Genomic DNA, 20,281 nt, shown 5'->3' with positions numbered 1-20,281 from the left:
CACAAAAAGTTCCTAGTGATTTTTCTTTTCTTTCTTTTTTTTTAAAAAAATAACAGATTAAATAATATTTGCATACTAAAATATTTTCCTGCGTGCAGATTTATAATAACAAAAGAGACTGAAAGCATAAGAAAGACGACTCCTCTTATTTTATTTGATCTATGATTTCTTTCGGAAAAGAGATTCAGACAAACAAAATCTGGAAATAGATAAAGAGATTTCTTTGAAAGTTTACAAGATTTCATACAAGCAAGCAAATGGATAGAAGGAGGGGAACCTAGATTGAATGAAGCGCTTGTGGATGAATCACCTCCAAACCCCTGGCTAGCCTTCTCCAAACCTTCCTTGTATCTTGATAAGAATTCTTCAAAACAACTTAAAAATTCTACAATAAAGAGTGGCTTCAAATCCTACTACAACCTAACAAGCATCTACAAGAACTTGAGAAATTACTTCTTTTTCCCAAAAACGATACGAATGATTCCACTATCAAGAGATGTCCAGATGAAAAATCAACATGCAAACCACTCTATTGTCCTTTATAGTTCATGCACATGCTTCTTGCAACTATTGGAGGACATGAATGATAGAATTTGATAGGTAACAAAGAAACATTGTGTAGCAATATCTCTCGTAAAATTTGACTCGCAAATACTTTGATTTCAAGAATGTACAAAGAAAATTAGAAATGAAAGAGATTGATATAATATAAATTATTATTATTATTAAAAAAAATAGTAACTTTTCATAATATTTAAAATGAGAGGTGATTTCTTAATAATATATTACGATGATATTGATAAAAATGTTTTTAATATTTTAGAGATTTATATTTTATATTATAGAAAAATGATTGACAAACAAATGTATTTATTGAACTCAATTCCAAGAACGTATTGATATGTATCTTGATATGTATCTATTATTTATAGTTGTATATCAAGTTTGTATTCCACTGTATTCAAAATTCCAATATTTTTGTCATATATTACTATCGGCTTAACCATTGCACCTACATTTGGTGCAAGCGCTAGTAATTATCAATGCAATAGTAAAGGGTGAAGCAATCCCATGGAGGTTGAATAAAAATATTAATTTTATTAGGAAAGAGTTGGCAGAATTTATTGAATTTAAAATTACCCGCACAAGGCGGGAAGGCAATGTCTTGGCGGACGCCTTTTCTAATTGGGTCATTACTTTGAACGATGACCAAACTGACGAGATCTTGGAAGACCTCTGTGGCATCCATATCGATGAGTGGTTTAATGAAGCTCACTTACATATGCTGCCAATTGAGAAAGCATTAATGAAACATTAAGTCAATTGTCTTTGCATGATGGGATACATGTGCAATGGCTTTAGAGTTGGCAGGGCTTGGTAACAATTCAATCATAGTTGATTTTGGAAGGTGTGAGTTGGGGAGAGGCTGAGCAATTTGCAAACACCAGAGAAGGGAGGTGAACTTTACGCTCCTTACTTGCAACAAGCAACTTGCATTTCTAGGAACAATTTTGGAGGAGAGACTAAAGAATGTTTTTAAGATCGAAGATTGGAAGTTCTTGCAGATGGTCGACATGATGCTGGCAGATGAATTCATGAAGTTCGAATTCAGGTATCGAACAAATGTCAATATTGCTTCAGTTTTCTTTGCTTGATGTCTGGAATTAGGTTCCAAGGAAGATGTTCAGTGGGTCATGAGGGAGAGTGTGAGGGATGAATGAAAGTATGGGATGGAGACTTTTATGACAATGGCAAGGCTAGGGGAAGGGTTTGTCACAAAGGATGGCAAACGGATTCATTTGGCTTGATTGTAACAAGGAAGCGTGGTGCATGAAGGCTCAAGTGGGCTAAGACTACATCAAGGACTATCTTCGGGACAAAGAACAGGTGGTGTAGGTGTTTGGCCCTAATGATGAGAAGAACCCAAAGAAGAAACTGAAATTCAAGAAGGAAGATTACTAGTCGAGTATTTCACGGCCTAATGTGAAGACAGCCTAATTTTGTATACAGGTTTAATTGTAAGCTCCTTTTGTTCATATGGAGTCTATATTTTTGTATATATGACAATAACCTTCTCAAGAAGTTCTAATCTAGGCAATCCTTTGCTCTTTGAACACTATTAGAAATGGCAAAATCTTGGCACCTTTGTAAAACTTCAATGATCATGACACTATTGGTATCATGTTCAAGCTCCCCTCTTTCTAATCCAAATGTTGTCCATAATGTCTTTGGCTTAGTCCTTTTGAATAACAACTTTGATACATCAAAAATTGTTATTGTATGTCTCTCCTCTCTATGAATTTCTAAGTTCTTTGACTTCATCCCAAAAATGAAGACTACCCTTGCTAAGAGAGGTTTTTGTCCATTCAAATGAGCCAATTGTATCTTCTAAATTTCAACATTATTTGGTTAAAAAGATATTAACACTTCCTTCTTTAGGAAGAGAAGTTGTCTGACGGCCTCTACCCACTCTCCTTTTGTTAGTCATGGGCTATTCTTTTTGTTAGTCATGGGCTATTCTTTGAAGTCAATTTGATGATTAGATTTATTCATTAATAGTAACATCTTTGACATACACTTCTATTTCAATTCCAACTTTTATTTTAGTTAAAACTGGATTTTCCTTAACTACCTCTCATAATCCCTTCTTTGTTTCTTTTTAGACTAATCTAAGAGATCATCTAATTTCCTTGTTCGTCCTCAAAACACATTGTGGTCCTCTCCCACTTAATGACATTAATTTTGTTAGTATGGCATCAATCTTCACTTCACTCCTCATCCTTTAGATGATAGCTTCCTTTGCAATCATTGTACTATTTGTTGTTTATATACTTAGAAGTCACATATGGCTTAGAGGTCTTGTATTATGATATTGCGCGCAGCAAGGCATCAAGGTAGGCAATCAAGCAGTATATCAATGTCTTCAATTACTACCGAATTGTTCCAATTTACATCTCTTATGGTTAATTTATTTTGAATTCTTCTCTTATGTATTCTCAGCTACTTCAATAAGCCTACCCGTTTATGTTGAGATCTCTTTCCAACATCGTTGTCAATACGTATCCTTGACTGGTGTTAATTATCTTTAAATTTGACTCGAATCTTTTAAGGCAGCGACATCAAATGCCTACTATATTATTACTCTACTAATTGCACAAATAAGAATAGTATATACCAAAGTGATTATAGATGAATAACACAATTATTGTTTTATTGAAGATAGTGTTTGATTACAATGAGTGTAGAACACGGAGGAACAAATTAGACTACTTCACTAACTATGAATATTCTATTTAAAGGGCCCAACGATTATCAATTTGCTCACAACCATTAGTAATGTATGTCATTTAGTACCAAACTACCCAAAGCTAACAAAGAACTAGTGGAACAAGTCAATTGAACAAGTGAAAACTGTTAACGCATAATAGCTTCGGTAAGATAAACGATTGAATGAGAGATAAATGAAGTCTCTAATTCAATCATTTATCCTATCGATAACTATGATAAAACCTTCAAGCAATTAATTCTTCTTTGATAGTTGTTCTGCTCTTGCATATAATCAACCGATCCATTTATCTTGTTCATGTTCATCGATTAGTAAATATCGTATTTAATGTATATCGATTAACATATATGATGATAAATAAATGACTGAAGGAAAACTCCAATTAAAGTATCGGGTTGCATATAATATCGGGTTGTATTATAAAGACCACCGACAGTTATCGGTGTGCTAAGCCTACACCGATAATTATTGGGTGTTAAGGCTAACACACCGATAACTATCGGTTGTTAGTCGCTAGCAGTTAGCACATGCCATCGTTTGGAATACACCAATCCGTATTAACGTGAAAGCATAGTGTTAGTTAGCATAAACAAAGAGGCACGACCAAGTGGTGTCTTGATCGGTCATGACCGATCAAGGCATCACTTGACCGTGCCCCATTTGTTTTATACTTATATTGAGTGGCATTCGTGAGAAAGAATATATAAATCATAAAATGCTCCTCTCACCTGCCATACAAAAGTAGACAATCAAATGCGTCATATAAGTAGACAATACATAGATCAATAAAATACAACTAGAATATATCTTGCATATTGAATTGAGAATTGAACAACATTTATATGGTATTAGAGCCAAGTTAAATCATACCTGAGGCTGTTCAATTTTGTGGAAAATTCAATCAAGGGATTTATCTTACTTTCTTATTAGTAACCATTACGGGGTCTTCAATGGGAATCGATAATAAGAAGGGAAGAGGAAATTATTATCAGCAAGAGAACATTGGTATTTTCTTCTACTTTACCAAGGACAGGTAAGGAGTTAAGTTCTTGGCCTAGCCAAGAACACAATAAATTGCTTCAATCAGGATATAAATTATTGCTTTAGGAAACAGTATTAAAATATTAAATATGAAATATTTTTATTAAATATGATGGTTCTGATATATACTGTCTGTGTTTATTTATGTATGTATGTATTTATTTATATGTTTTCTATATATGACTGGGACAACATGACTGATATATGTTACCGTTTATATATGACTGGAACAACACGACTGATACATATTGCTATTTGTATATGACCAAGACAGCATGACTGTTATATGTACTGTAAATTCCAATTAAAATTATTGTCGTATATCAATTAGTAATTAGAATACGGTTGCATGTAACTGGTTGAATATATGTGATAACTCATTTAGGTTACTCCTGCACATCAATTAATAGTTAGAGTAATGTTTTCAACTCTATCTTGGAGAGAGCACTGGAGATGGTAATCAGTGGCAACGAGGGGCTACTAGGCGGTCAGAGACCCATGAAGTCAAGATGCTAGTTGCTATCTCCCTGCCAGTCTTTTCAAGACAGAGAGGTTATTTGTGTGACTGATAGTATCATGGTTTAGAAGGAAAGCATAAGGAGACTACCCATCTAGCAAGGGAGTTAGAAGCAACCAGCCCTTGGATTTGGTAGGCAAGCAGTCCCTTGCTCTCCTCTTTAACCTGTGATACTTTCTTGCTATCTGCATGTTAGTGCTGATGGTTTGGGCTAATCAAGAGTATATGTGTGTGTGTGTGTGTGTGTGTGTGTGTGTGTGTGTGTGTAGGTATTGTGTGTCTATCCTTGTGATTGCAGGGATATCCATAATCAAGCAACCGAGTGCAGGCTTAAGGCATTGTACTGGTAGGGAACATTACACATTGCATTTGGTAAAATAGTGTGACTACCACGCAAGGATGCAATCTTACGAAGGCTACAATAACTATATCTCGTGAAACGTTATCTCATTCCTTCCTATGTAAAGAGATAGTAATCAGTTTTATGGGAGATTTATGATCAGCATAAATCCATTGTCAAAACAAGAAATCCATCAAGATAAGTTCCATCTATTGAATTGGGCATTAAGGTTTATCTTTAATGTTGAAGTTACATCTATTGAATTGGGCATTAAGGTTTTTGTTGTTTGGCGCTAGCGCCACAACATTGGAAACAATACTCATATATTTGCTAGTCAAAGAGCGACATGAGAAGCGACGGTCTTACTGTAGACAAAACCAATTTGATGCTCTCCTTCATAGCATGTACAGATTTGCAAAGAAGGGTATTCATTTGAATGCATGACTGGGAAGATTATTGAGGAAGATCGATGTCACATTGATACTGCTGAGTGTCCTGTGAATATGGGCTCAACATCTCACAGATCCTGGTTATGTCAGATGAACACAACAACTAAAAGTATGTGTATCAAAGAACAACCATCAAATGAGATCTAAATCTTCAAGTGCAAATGAACAATTGTTGGATTGCGAGGAAGACTAATAAACAAAGAGATAAGTAATCCAGGTTTGATTAATGGTCATGAATTTCATATGTAGTTATTAATTCATGCAATTACATTATGCGTGTTATTTGTGAATCAACATTGTCAGTAGGTGTTCGCACACGACAAGATGCATTTGAATATCTTGTTTCAATTTCTTCAAAGTACTATGAGAAACTTGCTCCTTACATGCAGGACATCTTTAGAATCACAACAAAAGCAGTTAAAAGTGATGAAGAGCTTGTTTCTCTTTAGGCTATAGAGTTTTGAAGTACTATTTGTGATGAGGAATTCAGGAAGAATATGGAGGGGACTTTAGTGGAGATCCTGAGATCTCACATTTCCATTCTATAAACAAGTATTTGCCTGCAGAAGTGCAACAATCCATGAGGAAGCAATGTTGACCATAGGGGCTCTTGTTTATGCTACTAGTGGTGAATTTGCTAAGTACATGTCAGAGTTCTATAAGTCATGTTTTGTAGGTGATCCTTCGAGATAAAGAAAGGACAGACCAAGAAGCATAAGAGATTTCAATCAAGGGAGAAAGAACTCGATGTTTGCAGTCATAGGACTGAGTTAATGGTGGTAAGTATTTATCAAAGAAGAAGGACCCATACAGTTTGTCCTTGCGATCTGGTTCTTCAAAGAGGAGGTCAGATGGTTGATATCAGATTCAAAGGGAGTCTAACATTTCATCAGAAGCAACCCTAGACAAGGAGGTCAGAAGGTTGATATCAGATTCAGAGGGAGCCACACCATCATGAAGATATGCTTAATGCATTCTTCTCTGTGAGGGAGAAGTTTGAGGAGAAGGCCCTTATTCCACCCTCTGAGAGTAGTCATGGTGAACGTCATGATGAGATGAAAACATCACGTTGTGCAACTCCATGATGGGCACTTGTGTTCATATGCATTCTCATCCATGGGAGTAGCCATGATGGATGTCATCATGTTGAGTACCGTGATGAATCATGTTCCACCCCTCTAGGAGTAGCCATGGTGGAAATCATTTCATGACTATATTATTAACAAGGATTCCTCCCTAAGCTAAGAGGGAGTGTTGATGTTGTAGTGGCCACCCTTGTGAAAAGACATATGGTGAAAGGGTGTCTCCCTCATATATATAGAAGATGCAAACTCATTCTCTGATCCATTCAATTTATGTGAAGAGCAGTTTATATCTTATTTAGAGCAGATCGATCCTGTGAAGAAGGCCAATCAGATTTGTTCTTGTGAAATTTGCTTCAAGGAAGTGAAGCAACATATATTGGGCCTGTATCTTGCATTATTGCTAGACATATTTGATATATAAAGAAGACATTTTATGTTGGGTATTTCTCCCTCGAGTAGGAGGGTTTTCCCTTGGAGATCAAACTGTAGATATTTTGACCAAACCTCTTTCAGAGTGAAGGTTGATCACTTCAGAAAAGGTTTAAGTATGATAGAAAGGTAATTTGCTTTGCAATCTGTATTTGCATGTTTAATGTGTAAACTTCTTTGTCATGTTAGGATAATTTTTGGATTTTATCCCCTGGGTTCATATCTAAGAGGTGACGATCTCTCAAGATAGTGAATACTTGTATGGGGACATTAAAAGGTGATGATCTTATGATGTCCAAACCAGTTATCATGTTGGATCTCTAGTGTGTCATGGATGTGCCATGATTATGTTGTGATGAAACATTTGTATAAAATGTTGGTGCACATATCACAACTTGGATAAAGTGAGAAATTGATCTTTCTCATATGATTATCCTTAAGTATTGCATGTAGGCAATACTAATATCACGTGTTTAGGTGATATCCTATCAATCACTAGATTGATGTGATAAACTTCAGTATCACATGTTTAGGTGATACTTCATATCATATGAGTAGGTGATTTGATTTACTAAGAATGTCTAAAATGCTAACCATCAACTGAATTGTGATACTTGAATACATTGCCTACATTCATCTTACCTAGCTAAGAGGGAGTGTTAACACATAATAGCTTCGGTAAGATAAATGATTGAATGAGAGATAAATGAAGTCTCTCATTCAATCATTTATCCTATCGATAACTATGATAAAACCTTCAAGCAATTAATTCTTCTTTGATAATTGTTCTGCTCTTGCATATAATCAACTGATCCATTTATCTTGTTCATGTTCATCGATTAGTAAATATCGTATTTAATGTATATCGATTAACACATATGATGATAAATAAATGACTACAGGAAAACTCCAATTAAAGTATCGGGTTGCGTATAATATCGGGTTGTATTATAAAGACCACCGACAGTTATCGGTGTGCTAAGCCTACACCAATAATTATCGGGTGTTAAGGCTAACACACCGATAACTATCGGTTGTTAGTCGCTAGCAGTTAGCACATGCCATCGTTTGCAATACACTGATCCATATTAACGTGAAAGCATAGTGTTAGTTAGCATAAACAAAGAGGCACGACCAAGTGGTGTCTTGATCGGTCATGACCGATCAAGGCATCACTTGACCGTGCCCCATTTGTTTTATACTTATATTGAGTGGCATTCGTGAGAAAGAATATAGAAATCATAAATGCTCCTCTCACCTGCCATACAAAAGTAGACAATCAGATTCGTCATATAAGTAGACAATACATAGATCAATAAAATACAACTAGAATATATCTTGCATATTGAATTGAGAATTGAACAACATTTACAAAAACAAATTAAGAAATTTTAGTATATCACTTTGTTCTCCAATAGGTACTCTTGTAACTTTTTTGTGATTGAGAAAAACACCAATGACTATGCAATTGAGTCAATCTTAAATTAATATGTTCATATTGTCTATCATTATAAAATATCTAACAACACAACTTGTCATTAATTACACCTAAGATCGGGAACTATCTGTGACTATTCAAATTGTATGTCAATCAAAGCACTAAATCTATCATAAGGAAACTACAATTCATTGATATACAAAACAAGTCGGAAAGCACTTGTTTGATAGGATGAAAATCTAAAACAATTTCACCTCTTGATCAAGCATAACAAAGGTCTCATCAATATTGTCAAAATTTGCCTCAATCATCCATTTGAACATCATGAACACTTTCAATCTTAAACATGGACTTGATCATAATTGTAATAGGTTTTATTGCAATTCTCAACAATCTATGGAGCTCCTTCCCTAGGCTTGATTTATTATCTATAGAATGCATGTACCACCTTTAACATTTTCTTGGTTCTTATAGCATGAAGACTTCCTATTTATATCCATGTTTGCTCATCATGGCCCATTGCCAAATTATCTAATAGGAAGCAAAAAATTCATAGTCCATTTCCTTTTACAGAACCGCTATAGGAGTCCACGATTAGGCATTCTCTAAGGTCTACCAAGTAACAAGCATAATTTCATCCGCATAGCTTTGGTAGTTGATTGCTTTTTAAAGATGGCTATCTTGCATCATGCTAGAAGCTCACCTCAGGCATCAAACATTTGCTAAACTTTTCCTCAGATATTAGATTGATTAGGGACCTACCGTTATCATAGTTATTTATTGTCATGCTATATTTATTAGTGCATTTTGGGCACTTTGGTTCCCTGCTAATATAGCTTTTCATCCAAAATCCAGTGGACAGACTAAAGTCATCAATCACACCAATTTACGCATTATATAGACATACAATAACAGGTACTGATGTACTTATGATGAAATTTTTCATTTATTTGGCACAACTACATCATAGCTCACAATGATGATTGAATCTAATTAATATAGTTTATATATTACTAATGCAAGCTAAAATTGTTTAGGTGCAAGAGAAAAAAACCCACCACAAATTTCACAGGACAAATCCAAAAAATACAATGATAAGTGCATGCAGCATGGAACAAACCACCACCAAGTAAAACAATTCCATTATCGATTGCAACCCCCATCAATTTCATGTTGGTGATTAACTTCATTTGAGAGGGCAATTTTCCCATCCTCATCGCAATTATAGACATTTGTCTTATCGTTTCTACGTCATTACCAAGCAGGTAGGAGACCATCTTTGAGCTTGAACTTCTGCCTTACCTTGGTCCCTTGCCATGCTTACTTTGGTTCTCTCACAAATGAAGGAAAACAACTAATGAACCTATGAATTTGAAAAAATATCTAAGGAAATCCTGCCGTTATTTTTTTCTATCTCATGATATGTAGGTGTGGATATAATTATGGGAAATGACATGATACTCGTGCTCAATACAAAGCATGGAATGTGTGCGATGTGTGGTGGGGAAATTTAAAGCTCCTAATCCTTATACAATAAATGCATTCCTCACTAAGGGTTGTGTTTTGATTTCAGTCCATAACCCAACCTAGCTTCTTTATTAAAGCAAAGTCATGGTTACCTCAATAAAGGAAAATTCAAAAAAGCTTAATATCTTTATAACTTGGCTTGTTATGGATCTCCCTTATTAGTTATTACTTTGGATAATTTAGATGCTCCCCATGAAATCAACATCATATTAGCTTTCCAACTGTATTCTTAAGGTTTCCAAAATAGGCAAGGTTACAAGACATTCCGCTCCTTCCCATATTGTTAAAGAAGAGTGAAATCCCAGCATAGAATTTGAGCCATAAAATGATGGATTAATGCATGAACATGCGCTTGAGAAAAATTGTAGCAACAAGGATTTTATTAAAATGCCAGGAAAATTGTGACACCTGTTCAAACTCCAAAGACTGAAGTGAACAACTATTGTCTTCTTCGTTTTGCAGTTTTCTTTTCCAATCAGTCACATTTGCAATTTAAAGCATAGCGCAATCCATGGATGACTGTCATAAAGAAAATTCTCACCATTTCAGGCTTGTCCAACCATAGAAGCACAAGTAAATTAACATTCAATTTTTATGGCTAGAAGTGCTCTCTAATTCTTTCTTGAAAACTTCCATCCAACTTAATTAGTAGATATTTCCAAGACAAGCAATTTTCTTTCACAAATACTTAAAAACATTCCAAGAACAAAAAAAGGGGAAATATTTGGGTATGTAAATATAAATCCCTACCATTATTATAAGTGTGCCATCATTGCTTCCATAGGCTGGAACACTTGTCATTTATTTCTTGTTAATAGTTGTTATAAACTGTCACAAAGTCACTGTTGACACAGGAGGAATATGATCCTTTTAAATTTAAACCCAATCCTCAAACCTATGAAATAATAGCACCCATTAACGTATTGGTTCCATATGCTGTCTGCAAGATTTTCCTTCCAATGACTAAGGTTTGTATAGCATGCAGAATTTCATTCCAGAATAATAGAAATGGTTACGAATACCAAATGTATTCTAGATTTAATACTAGATGACAAAATTGTTGTTGAACTCCCAATATATGGAGAATGCATTAATATTAGATTCGAACTGTCTAATTTCTTTTTACATTAAAAGTTTACAGAGCGACTGAATATGGAGACAACCATATTCAATGGAGTCATCTAAGCATGTCATGCATTGAGATTCCACTGTCACACAAAATGGTAACAAGATACAATATAACTATCCATTTGTTCTCAATTTCCCCAGTCACATTTTAATCAGATCAGCACTGATAAGTAAATGGTTGCAGATGAATTCTTAATATCTGAATACTCTTTGTGTTCATCCTGCTTTGACAAAGCCACTTCTCGCAGCCACTGAAAATTGTCTTTCAAGATTGGTTACAAGTAGGAATTTCACTTCTGCTTGCACATGCGAAAGGGCCATTTCTCCATCTATTTCTATATTAAGAAGCAAACAGTTTCTTAAAGGTCTGTGCAATGGGAATTCTTTCCCATTGTATGCGTTTAGCCTGCTAATAGTTTACTGTTCTCTTGTACAATGAAATTTAAAATATGTTCCCATGAATGTGCATAAAATCTTATTTGATTCAGTCCATTAATCTGGCTTAACAACATCAATAAGCTTCCAACCACCAAAACCTGCAGAATAGAAAGCCTGCACAGACAACAGTTTTAGGTATGAAATTATCTGGACCTATCCTGTGTTAGGATTAAAATCCTCAAAAATCTAGGGGAATATAGTGATAATTTGACTGAGGAAGCATATATTACAAAATTTCTTTACTTATCCATGGTAGACATTTGTAATCCAAACTGAAATCATAAGAAATGCATGACAGAGGAAGCAACCATTCTTAATATGTTACTGTCCATTGATATCAAAGCACAATATAGGACTTAAAGAAAGCTTCCCCCATTCCTTAGCATCATCTATATTGTATTGGACCTTCCAAAGGAAATAATAATAGAAAAAGAAAATACTACAGACAAGAAAACACGTATTACATTATTATACAGATGCCATCTAAAATGGATTTCATTTAGTAGTTTAGGAAAATCTCTTTTTAATCAATGATCACTAGATATAGTGAAACGGAAAAATGCTGAATCCAGAAAAAGAATGGAATCACAGCCACCAGTGAAAATCATAAGACTCTGCTGCCTTGAGGAGCTTAACAGTACCATGGTTGTTTATCAAGTACTTCGGATTGAAAATGCAAGTGGAAATGGCCTATGGGAACATATTGAAAGGTGGATTGCTAGGTCTTCACTGACTCAAGGAATTAAAAACTACACTGGAATTTACCTTGCCATTCACATCAAATGGATCAAACGTAGAGGCAAAGTACCAATAAGAAAAGATGCGATCTCTTTTGTTGCATGCTTCTCACTGTTTTTGCTATTTCAGTAAACAGCTTGGCAATGGTATTAATGTGATCTATGTTGAACAACAGCTGAGAATCGGTTGTTTCACATACACAAAGAACTTACAAGAAAGATCAGGTTTGAGTGTACTTAGGACTTACAAGTTGCAATCATTCAGAAGCACATCTTTTTCTTCAACAGTGTACTTAGCAGTCCACAGCAATATCTCCATGTCTTGTTCTTGAGAGGCTGAGACACATCGTTTCTGCTTATCAAGCATTAAAACTATGATAAAATGTTCTCGTTTAGGCCACTGGAACAGGATTAATATAATTCTTGTTGAATATATGCAGCAATTTTTTTCTCATATAAAAAAGGGCTTGTAATTCTTATTGGGTTTGAGTATACTCCACAGTCACAAATAAAGAGAGGTGGTACTTTTATCCAACCATGCTCTTCATGATCTAAAGAGAAATCTTGACTAGAACAGAACATTGCATTTAATTACCCCTTGGTTTTTATTTTAGAAGATTCTTGTGCATCAAAACTAAGATAAAACGGTTATCATTTAGAATATGGCATGATTGCCATTGCCCGGAGGTGATAAAACTCCTATCTTTATTATCCACATAAGGAATTGAAACATTTCACGGAGTTTCACAATTGGGGAACATGGATGAGTTTGAGGGACAGGGGAACTATGTATCAAAAATTTTAGGGACCGCAAAGGGATGGCAGCACAAATATAACACATTACTTGACAAATTAGTTAAAAAAATTGTACAAGAAACTGCAGAGCAGTAAGCATTCCCAATTCTTGAGGTGTCACACTACTAGGCAGATTCTCTGAGAGAGTGATTTCTGAGAGCTGAGAAAAAAATTCTTCAGACTTTGGTATCCTACCACTGAATCAATTATTTCCCACTGCAAATGGCTGTAACTTTATGAGATTGAAGCCAAATATCTCCTGGACTGGAACCCAAGAACCTGTGCTCTTCCGGTCTATGCCCCTGCAATTGTGTACAGTTTAATAGAAACAGAAGAACATTTCCTTTGAAGTAGTTACAACCAACCATAAGCTTTCATAGACGATCAGCATCCCCAATTTTGATAGAGGCTCCAATAGTGCAGATCCAAAGCCAAAGTTCATCCTGAGGTAGTTCATCTTGAAGAAAATGTCAAAGTTGAAGAGTTAGTCAAAGTCCTAGTCGAGAGAAAAGATATCAAAACATTTGACCAAACAAAGTGTGGGTCAATGTTCCAAACCAAGTTGAAAAGTCACCATATCCTCTAGACAAAAGGAAGTTGGGAGACAGAGTCCAGACTCCGAAGCATATGAGAGCAACCTTTGAGGCATCAACGGTTTGTTAATTGAAGAAGAAACTGAGCCAAAAAAAGTGAAGGCTAAGGGTCTATAAAAGAGAACACGAAGATGAAACACATGCACAATGCTAAAGCTACAAGAAGAGTAGAGAATTCTTACATGTAGAAGAGTGCTAGAGGATCACTGAAACGTCTAAATCAAAATTCCTTGACGAGCAGGTTCCAAGCATTGGATTTGCATCAAAACAAAACTATGGTGACCCCACCATAAAGCCTCAATGTAGAAAGGCAAAAGCTGCCTCTAAGTTTACAGGCCATGGATCAGTGGATCTTGTAAGACACTGTAAGAGCCGTGAAACAATTTGGACAGCAAATGGCCAAGACAATAGAGCATATTGGTTACAACCTTTTCTAGCCACCCTAAGAGGCATGGCTATTGTGGCTATAAACAGAACTAAACAAACTTCCCGAAATGCATGGGAGACATTAAAGAAGGCCTTTGAAGAAGAATATAAATTGCTTCTTGACAATGAAATCGTACTAGAAATCTACAACACTAGACAAGGCATCCATGAAAATGCTAGATCTTATAATCATAGGATCAAAAAATTACTTATAAAATTAGAAAAAGATTTTCCACAATTAAGGCAACTTAATTTTCAGATTTGCATATGAGTTTCAGATTTTCATGTTGCTGCTATCCAAGCCTTGAATCTCATCCTTTGATTAGTTTATTGGATAGAGATTGATCTTCACAATATTTGGTACTGAACCTGTTTATTTCCCAACAATTGGTATTAGAGCTGAAGGTTACTGGTTCTGGGTATTTTCTATTTTTGGTTTCTTAGCTTGGCAAGCTTGTGGGAATCATTTAGAAGGAATTAAAGGTTGTTGGAAGTCTTATGGGGCTGCAATGAATGTTCTATGAGTTAAATCTATTTTGTAGCTTTGTGAGAATGGAAACCATGGATATTATCAATGTGATCTATGTTGGGCATTTGAAGCTCATGCTTATGGATCTTCATGGAGTTTGATAATATGTATGTATCCTCTTGTTTGGTGGTTTTGTTCCTTTACCTTGTGGTCATGTGTAGTGAGAAGGTGCTCACGTTGGATAAGTATGGATATGCTGGTCATATGGAGATACACCAACTGTTTGGACTATGGAATGGAGCGCTTATGTTGGGTTCATGGTTTTAGCCCATGGTTACATGAAAACACCGAAAGATAAGTCACTAACCTCTTTGAGAGTTGTGGAGCTGACATGTTCATATGGTTTAAGCTCCTGGACAGCTTTCCTCTCCTTTCTTGGGTTGCAGTGATCTCTTGTTTTCAGCTATTGGATTTTGTAGATCTGTTGTATTTCTATTGTTCAGATGACATGTATAATGTGAATGTTCGGATGTTTAAATGGATTATGCAAAAAAAAAAGATTTACAGAGCTAACATAGCTAGTGGGTTTTTTAACAAAATTTATACAGACTGTGGAAGACATATGTGTCCTTCATAGATTAAAATGGATTTCAGATTTACAGAGATGGTTTTGTAGGTTTTACATGTTAACTAAAATTAGTGGTATTGGTGCAGAGTGACAAGCAACACTACAAAAATCCTTAGGGTCTCAACCACAAGGGCTTCAATTAGGCACCATCCAATGGTCCTTCCTCCTAACCTTCCAAGGTCACTACCTCAATCAAGCCTTGCTCTAGTCCTCTCTTGAGGTCTCTACACGAGCAATCTGATTTGTCAACAAGGAGATACAACTCCTCACAACAAGCCCAACCCCCTAAGACCTTCTCTAGCATCTACCTTCACTTTGCAACTAGGATCTTCAACATATGTCCATAGAGAACATGTGTGGGTGTGTTCTCATGTTCTACAACCACAAACCATCCAATCATTCCCTTTGAGGGTATGAAACAAGTTCCCAATACTCCTTTTTTCAATTAGACCTAGTAAGAGACCTAATTCAATTAGCCCTCCTAATTGACTTTTTGGCTTGACATTTCCAATTTTCCTTAACAAAGCCCAAATAAATCATAGATTCTGACACCCATTTGGGACCTCCATGAAATACCACAAAATTGCATGTGGGTTATGAGTTTGACCGGGTCAACCGGAACTATGCCAAAACTAGGCTAATTAGGTCTATTCCATGAGGGTTTGTTCTCATTCACAAACATTGATTATTCAAGGCAAAAGGCCTATATTTCCAAACTTGTCTATGCTTGGGGACTTTGAAATAACTCTTGGTTCGCACCCACACACTCCATACACTTCTCTGCAAGTCAATTTATACACAGATCAGGTTTGTCACATCCGAATGCCAAGCCTAGGGTTTGGTGGCAAAAATCATGGATTGCTTTGCTGGATCCAAAACCAAGTCCATTCTAAAATACACACAATGCCCTAACATTCCCCAAGAGATTGGCCAAATCTGATGTGAGAATGTCAGGCTAACGCCATTGAATTCCAAAACTCTGTGTTTGTGCAGTCTCCTGGACCAGTCTTCACAAAACTTGCAGTACCTTAAACAAATGAATACCAACCGAAACAAAACCAAAAGTAGCTTGAAGTTAACTCATGAGACAATGTTTTTATGGCATTAGATTGCTTCTTTCAATTCAGATATGGCTCTGCATTCACAGGGAACAGTGAACTTTTCAGGAAAAACTCAAAATTTCTGCAAAACAACTCCTCATTCATGCCAAACTTCATCATTACATCCAAAATCGTCAACAAAGGACTTAAACATCCATCCCCCAACTATCCCAACCGAAATTTGAGTTGGTTGGATGTTAGAAGGCAACTAATCCAAGTTGTCATCAAGTTGTAATGAACACATGTTTACAACTTTGCACAATTATGAGGTGTCTTAACAATTTTCAACTACAAAGCCACTCAAAACAACCTATTAGGCTCACAAGACGCCTAAAACTCATCTATCCTCTATTAGGCATAGATGAAAGACTGTGTTTGTCTCTCATGACCACAAGTGGTTCCATGAGTACATGACATCAAAGGTGGCCATTTGACCTCATGGCCTTATTACAAACAGTGAAAATAACAAAATGACAAAGATGAACATCAAGTGAACCTTGAAACCTACCAAGGGATCCTGGATCAACCTTGGAGTCTATAGGGAGGGGTGCTCCTGCACCAGGTATGTAGATCTATGGTATGACTGGATTCAGGGTATTTTGGATGGAGACAGTTACAAGTTATCATGGCTACTTGGAAGGTTCTTATTATTCTATGGTTACTCCTATGTGGGTTTGTTTGGCAAATTAGGTCTACCATTGATTCTTGTGTTTGAGTTTTGGAAATCCACATGTTATGCTTGATTATTTTTGTTATGCATGATACTAATGTAAGGTTGAATCTTTTAGTTATTTGAGATTGGAGCATTGATTATGTATTTTTTCTTTGAGATGTTGCCTATGTGTTGATCTTGTATATTGTTTGATGAGGATTTAGTTTGGTAGGCCCTTGTTGTTGCTCGCCATTATTACATTGACATTTTGATTGCAGTGAGAAAATGATTATTTGGAGTACCTGATATAGTTGATCATTTGAATCTTAGCAATAGATTACCATGCATGAGAAGCTTTATTCACTTTCAGTGGAGTTTTGGTAATGATGTTGTTCATGGTGCCATGTATCACTCGGTATCACTTTCAGCAAGAGCTTTATGTAGTCACATAATGAATTCTATCTTGTTTGTTTCAAGATTTGGTTCTAAGCTATTGTGGTTGCAGTGTATTGTGAGCCATGGACAATCTTTGATTAGAAGATGGCTAAGCTTTTGTAATGGGTGTTGGTGTAATGTGGAGCTCTTGGATTCTACCTTTAGATTGCAGTGAGAGTTTGACATCTTTGGTTCTATTGACAAAGGATGTGCAATTATATCTTCTTCGTTCGGAGATCGTGGTTTGACTCTTCCTTTTGGGAGCTCTTGGTTGAGCTCTTTGATCGTGTTGGGGCCATGGAGGATCTTCAGTTAGGAGATGGTTGTCATGATGCCTAAAGAGCTTGGTTACACGGTTCAATGGGAGTCTTGGCAGTGATGTGGATTCATCATTTGATGATGGATGGTTGTGGTTACATCTTGGTGCCATGGAGGACTGTTGAGTCTTTGGTGAGGTGTTGTTTCTCTTTGGTGTTGAGTATTAATCATTTGCTTGGAGCTTCATGATTTTGCAAGATCGCATTTGAAGTTAGCATGGATTGATTGGTTTATGCTCATGGAGACTAGAGAGACTTGGGTAAGGCTATGAGATATCATGTTTTTGGGATCGTGTGTTGAGATGGTGACTCTTTGATGAGGATTTCAACTGAAAGACCAAGGAGCCTACACCTGGTCTTGGATGTGAATCCATTATGGACCTAAAGAGAAGATTGTAATTTATTATAACCGTTATTGCTTGGTGTTGTGAGCACATGACAATCTTGTTTCCCACTCTTCGTCTACTTGGCAGGTGAATAATTTGAGAGGTATTGCCCACCTGATTATCAGATGCATTCTTTATTTTGTACCTTGTTTTCTCATGTGAATATGTCTTGAATATAAAAGTTTTGAGGACTTGTTGAGAAGAAGATAGATAGTTTTATGGATTTCCGTTGTTCTCCTTATTGTTTGTCTTAAGCTATGGATATAGTTTTGAGGACTTATTTGGAGAGGTACAAGAAATGGTTTGTGGCTTTGGGCATAATTCCCTTTGTTGTGGGAAAGGATGGTTTGTTTGATCTACCTTTGGTATGAGAGGTTTACGTCTATTGCTGCCATGTTTCATTTGATTGAATGTTGGATGTTGATATCCTTTCAATATGGGAATGGTGAAGGAGATCTTACATTACATAGCTTGGTACATGTTAGTGTGGGACAAGGATATGGCTTGACTTGCAAGTTCTCTCTTTGGTCTTGTTTTCCTTCCTAGATGTTTGTGTTCACAAGGTTGAGTGTGAAGAACTTGGGAGAGCTATGGAGACTGATGGAGAGAGAGGTATTGCAACTTTTTTGGTCGTAGGATTTGCAGATTAGTGTATGTTTCCTTAACGCTATGTAATAGAGGAGTTGGCCACATCTTCTATGTGAAGTACTCTAAATAGACTTTGTATGCTTTGATCTTTTCCAGGATTTGTCATTACTCGCGCAGTGGGAGTTTTAGGATATATGCCTGTATATCCTCTGTGATATCTTGGTTTGTTGATTACTAATGTAATAATGAGTTTGCATGTTTCATTGGATTTGGATCTATGAGTTTTACAATTTGTAGGTGTGTATAGCCTATCGATTGTAGTAGGATGACTCGGATATAGACTGTCTATATCCACAAGATTGTTTCAATGGTGATGCAAACTTTGTTAGTTGGCCCTGTCTATGATCACTTATGCATTGGTATGTTGCTTTGAAATAGGAGGACGGTTATACATAGACATGATTGTAGATTTAGAGTTGATATGTTGACAGCACGAAGTTCTATCTATGTTGGTATACCTTGGTTTAAGGTATGGTTAGCTTGGATGAATTGCAATTTGTTGTGGTTGTTATTCCACGTGGAATGAGAAGGTTGTTATTCAAAGCCTTTGTTATCATTTGAATTTGATGCTTATGTTCGTGTAGAGATTGGTGCAGGTTTCAATGACAGTTGACATGTTTCACCTTGGCTTGTTCCTTTTTCTTCCATATGTGGCGTGTTGGAGGATGTGAGGAAATTGTTGCTTGATGGTGGTTGTCATGATTGCTTTTGCAAGTGTCTTGTTGGAACATGGGAGCATGGTGAAGATTCAAATGGTACATGGATGGCTAAGGGATGGTTTTCCCTTGTTCGTGATTCCTATGGGTGTATTTACAATGTATGATGTCAAGTAGGAGAATGTTAGGATTAAGGTGCCATCTACTTTGTAAATCCTATGACATGATTCCAACATCCTTGGAAAGTGTCCTAAGGTAGTTAGGATGTATTGGGAAAATAATTTGTAATATTTAATTTTCACCATTGTTTGTAATACATTCATAAGGGGTGATGGGTTACACTAGCAGCGATAAAAGTGGGTTGTGAACACAAATATTTAATATTGTTTTCCCCACTTATGGATGTCTAGAATAAGATATTTAATGACTTAAGAAAGTGGTAAAAGAGTGACCTATGGGCTTCTCCAAGTGGGAGTATGGAAGAGGAAACAGGTGTCTCTTGGTTTTCAGCCATTTATTACATTGAATGTAATGTTTATCTTGCAAGTATAGGTGTCCATGTTGGAGGGAAGGTATTGGAAGCTAAACCGATGTCTTTTCGAGTTTCGTGGAGGCATTCCAAGGGTTGTGGTCGTGAGTAATCAAGAGTCTTCTTTGGGAACCTTTATTGGTGGTTTTGGAGCTTTTGCCATTCTATAAATTCAGCCATTGGGTGTAGATTTTGTGTGCAACAAAATGTGGAACAGATGAATGTAGTTTTC

The 20,281-nt window shown here is 36.2% G+C and overlaps 1 protein-coding gene across 5 annotated transcripts in view; it reads right to left on the bottom strand.

The window, feature by feature from the left end:
* Window positions 1-3,657: 3,657 nt before the first annotated feature.
* The window catches only part of LOC131079306 (uncharacterized protein At3g52155, chloroplastic), a 110,427-nt gene continuing 93,803 nt past the window's right edge, over window positions 3,658-20,281 (bottom strand). The window contains exon 5 of one of the 5 annotated variants that reach the window (XM_058017220.2): window positions 3,658-4,014. In XM_058017220.2, the coding sequence (XP_057873203.1) occupies window positions 3,958-4,014 (57 nt within the window). In that variant the 3' untranslated portion in view covers window positions 3,658-3,957. Of the gene's footprint in view, window positions 4,015-8,092; window positions 8,406-10,899; window positions 11,793-12,644; window positions 12,768-20,281 lie in introns of those variants that run through there. The other 4 variants (XM_058017215.2, XM_058017219.2, XR_009113952.2 and 1 more) reach the window with 4 other exon arrangements.

Source organism: Cryptomeria japonica, chromosome 7, assembly GCF_030272615.1.
Source record: "Cryptomeria japonica chromosome 7, Sugi_1.0, whole genome shotgun sequence".
Taxonomy (NCBI): domain Eukaryota; kingdom Viridiplantae; phylum Streptophyta; class Pinopsida; order Cupressales; family Cupressaceae; genus Cryptomeria; species Cryptomeria japonica.
The sequence above is the reverse complement of the archived record's forward strand: the minus strand, read 5'-3'. Positions and strand labels throughout refer to the sequence as shown.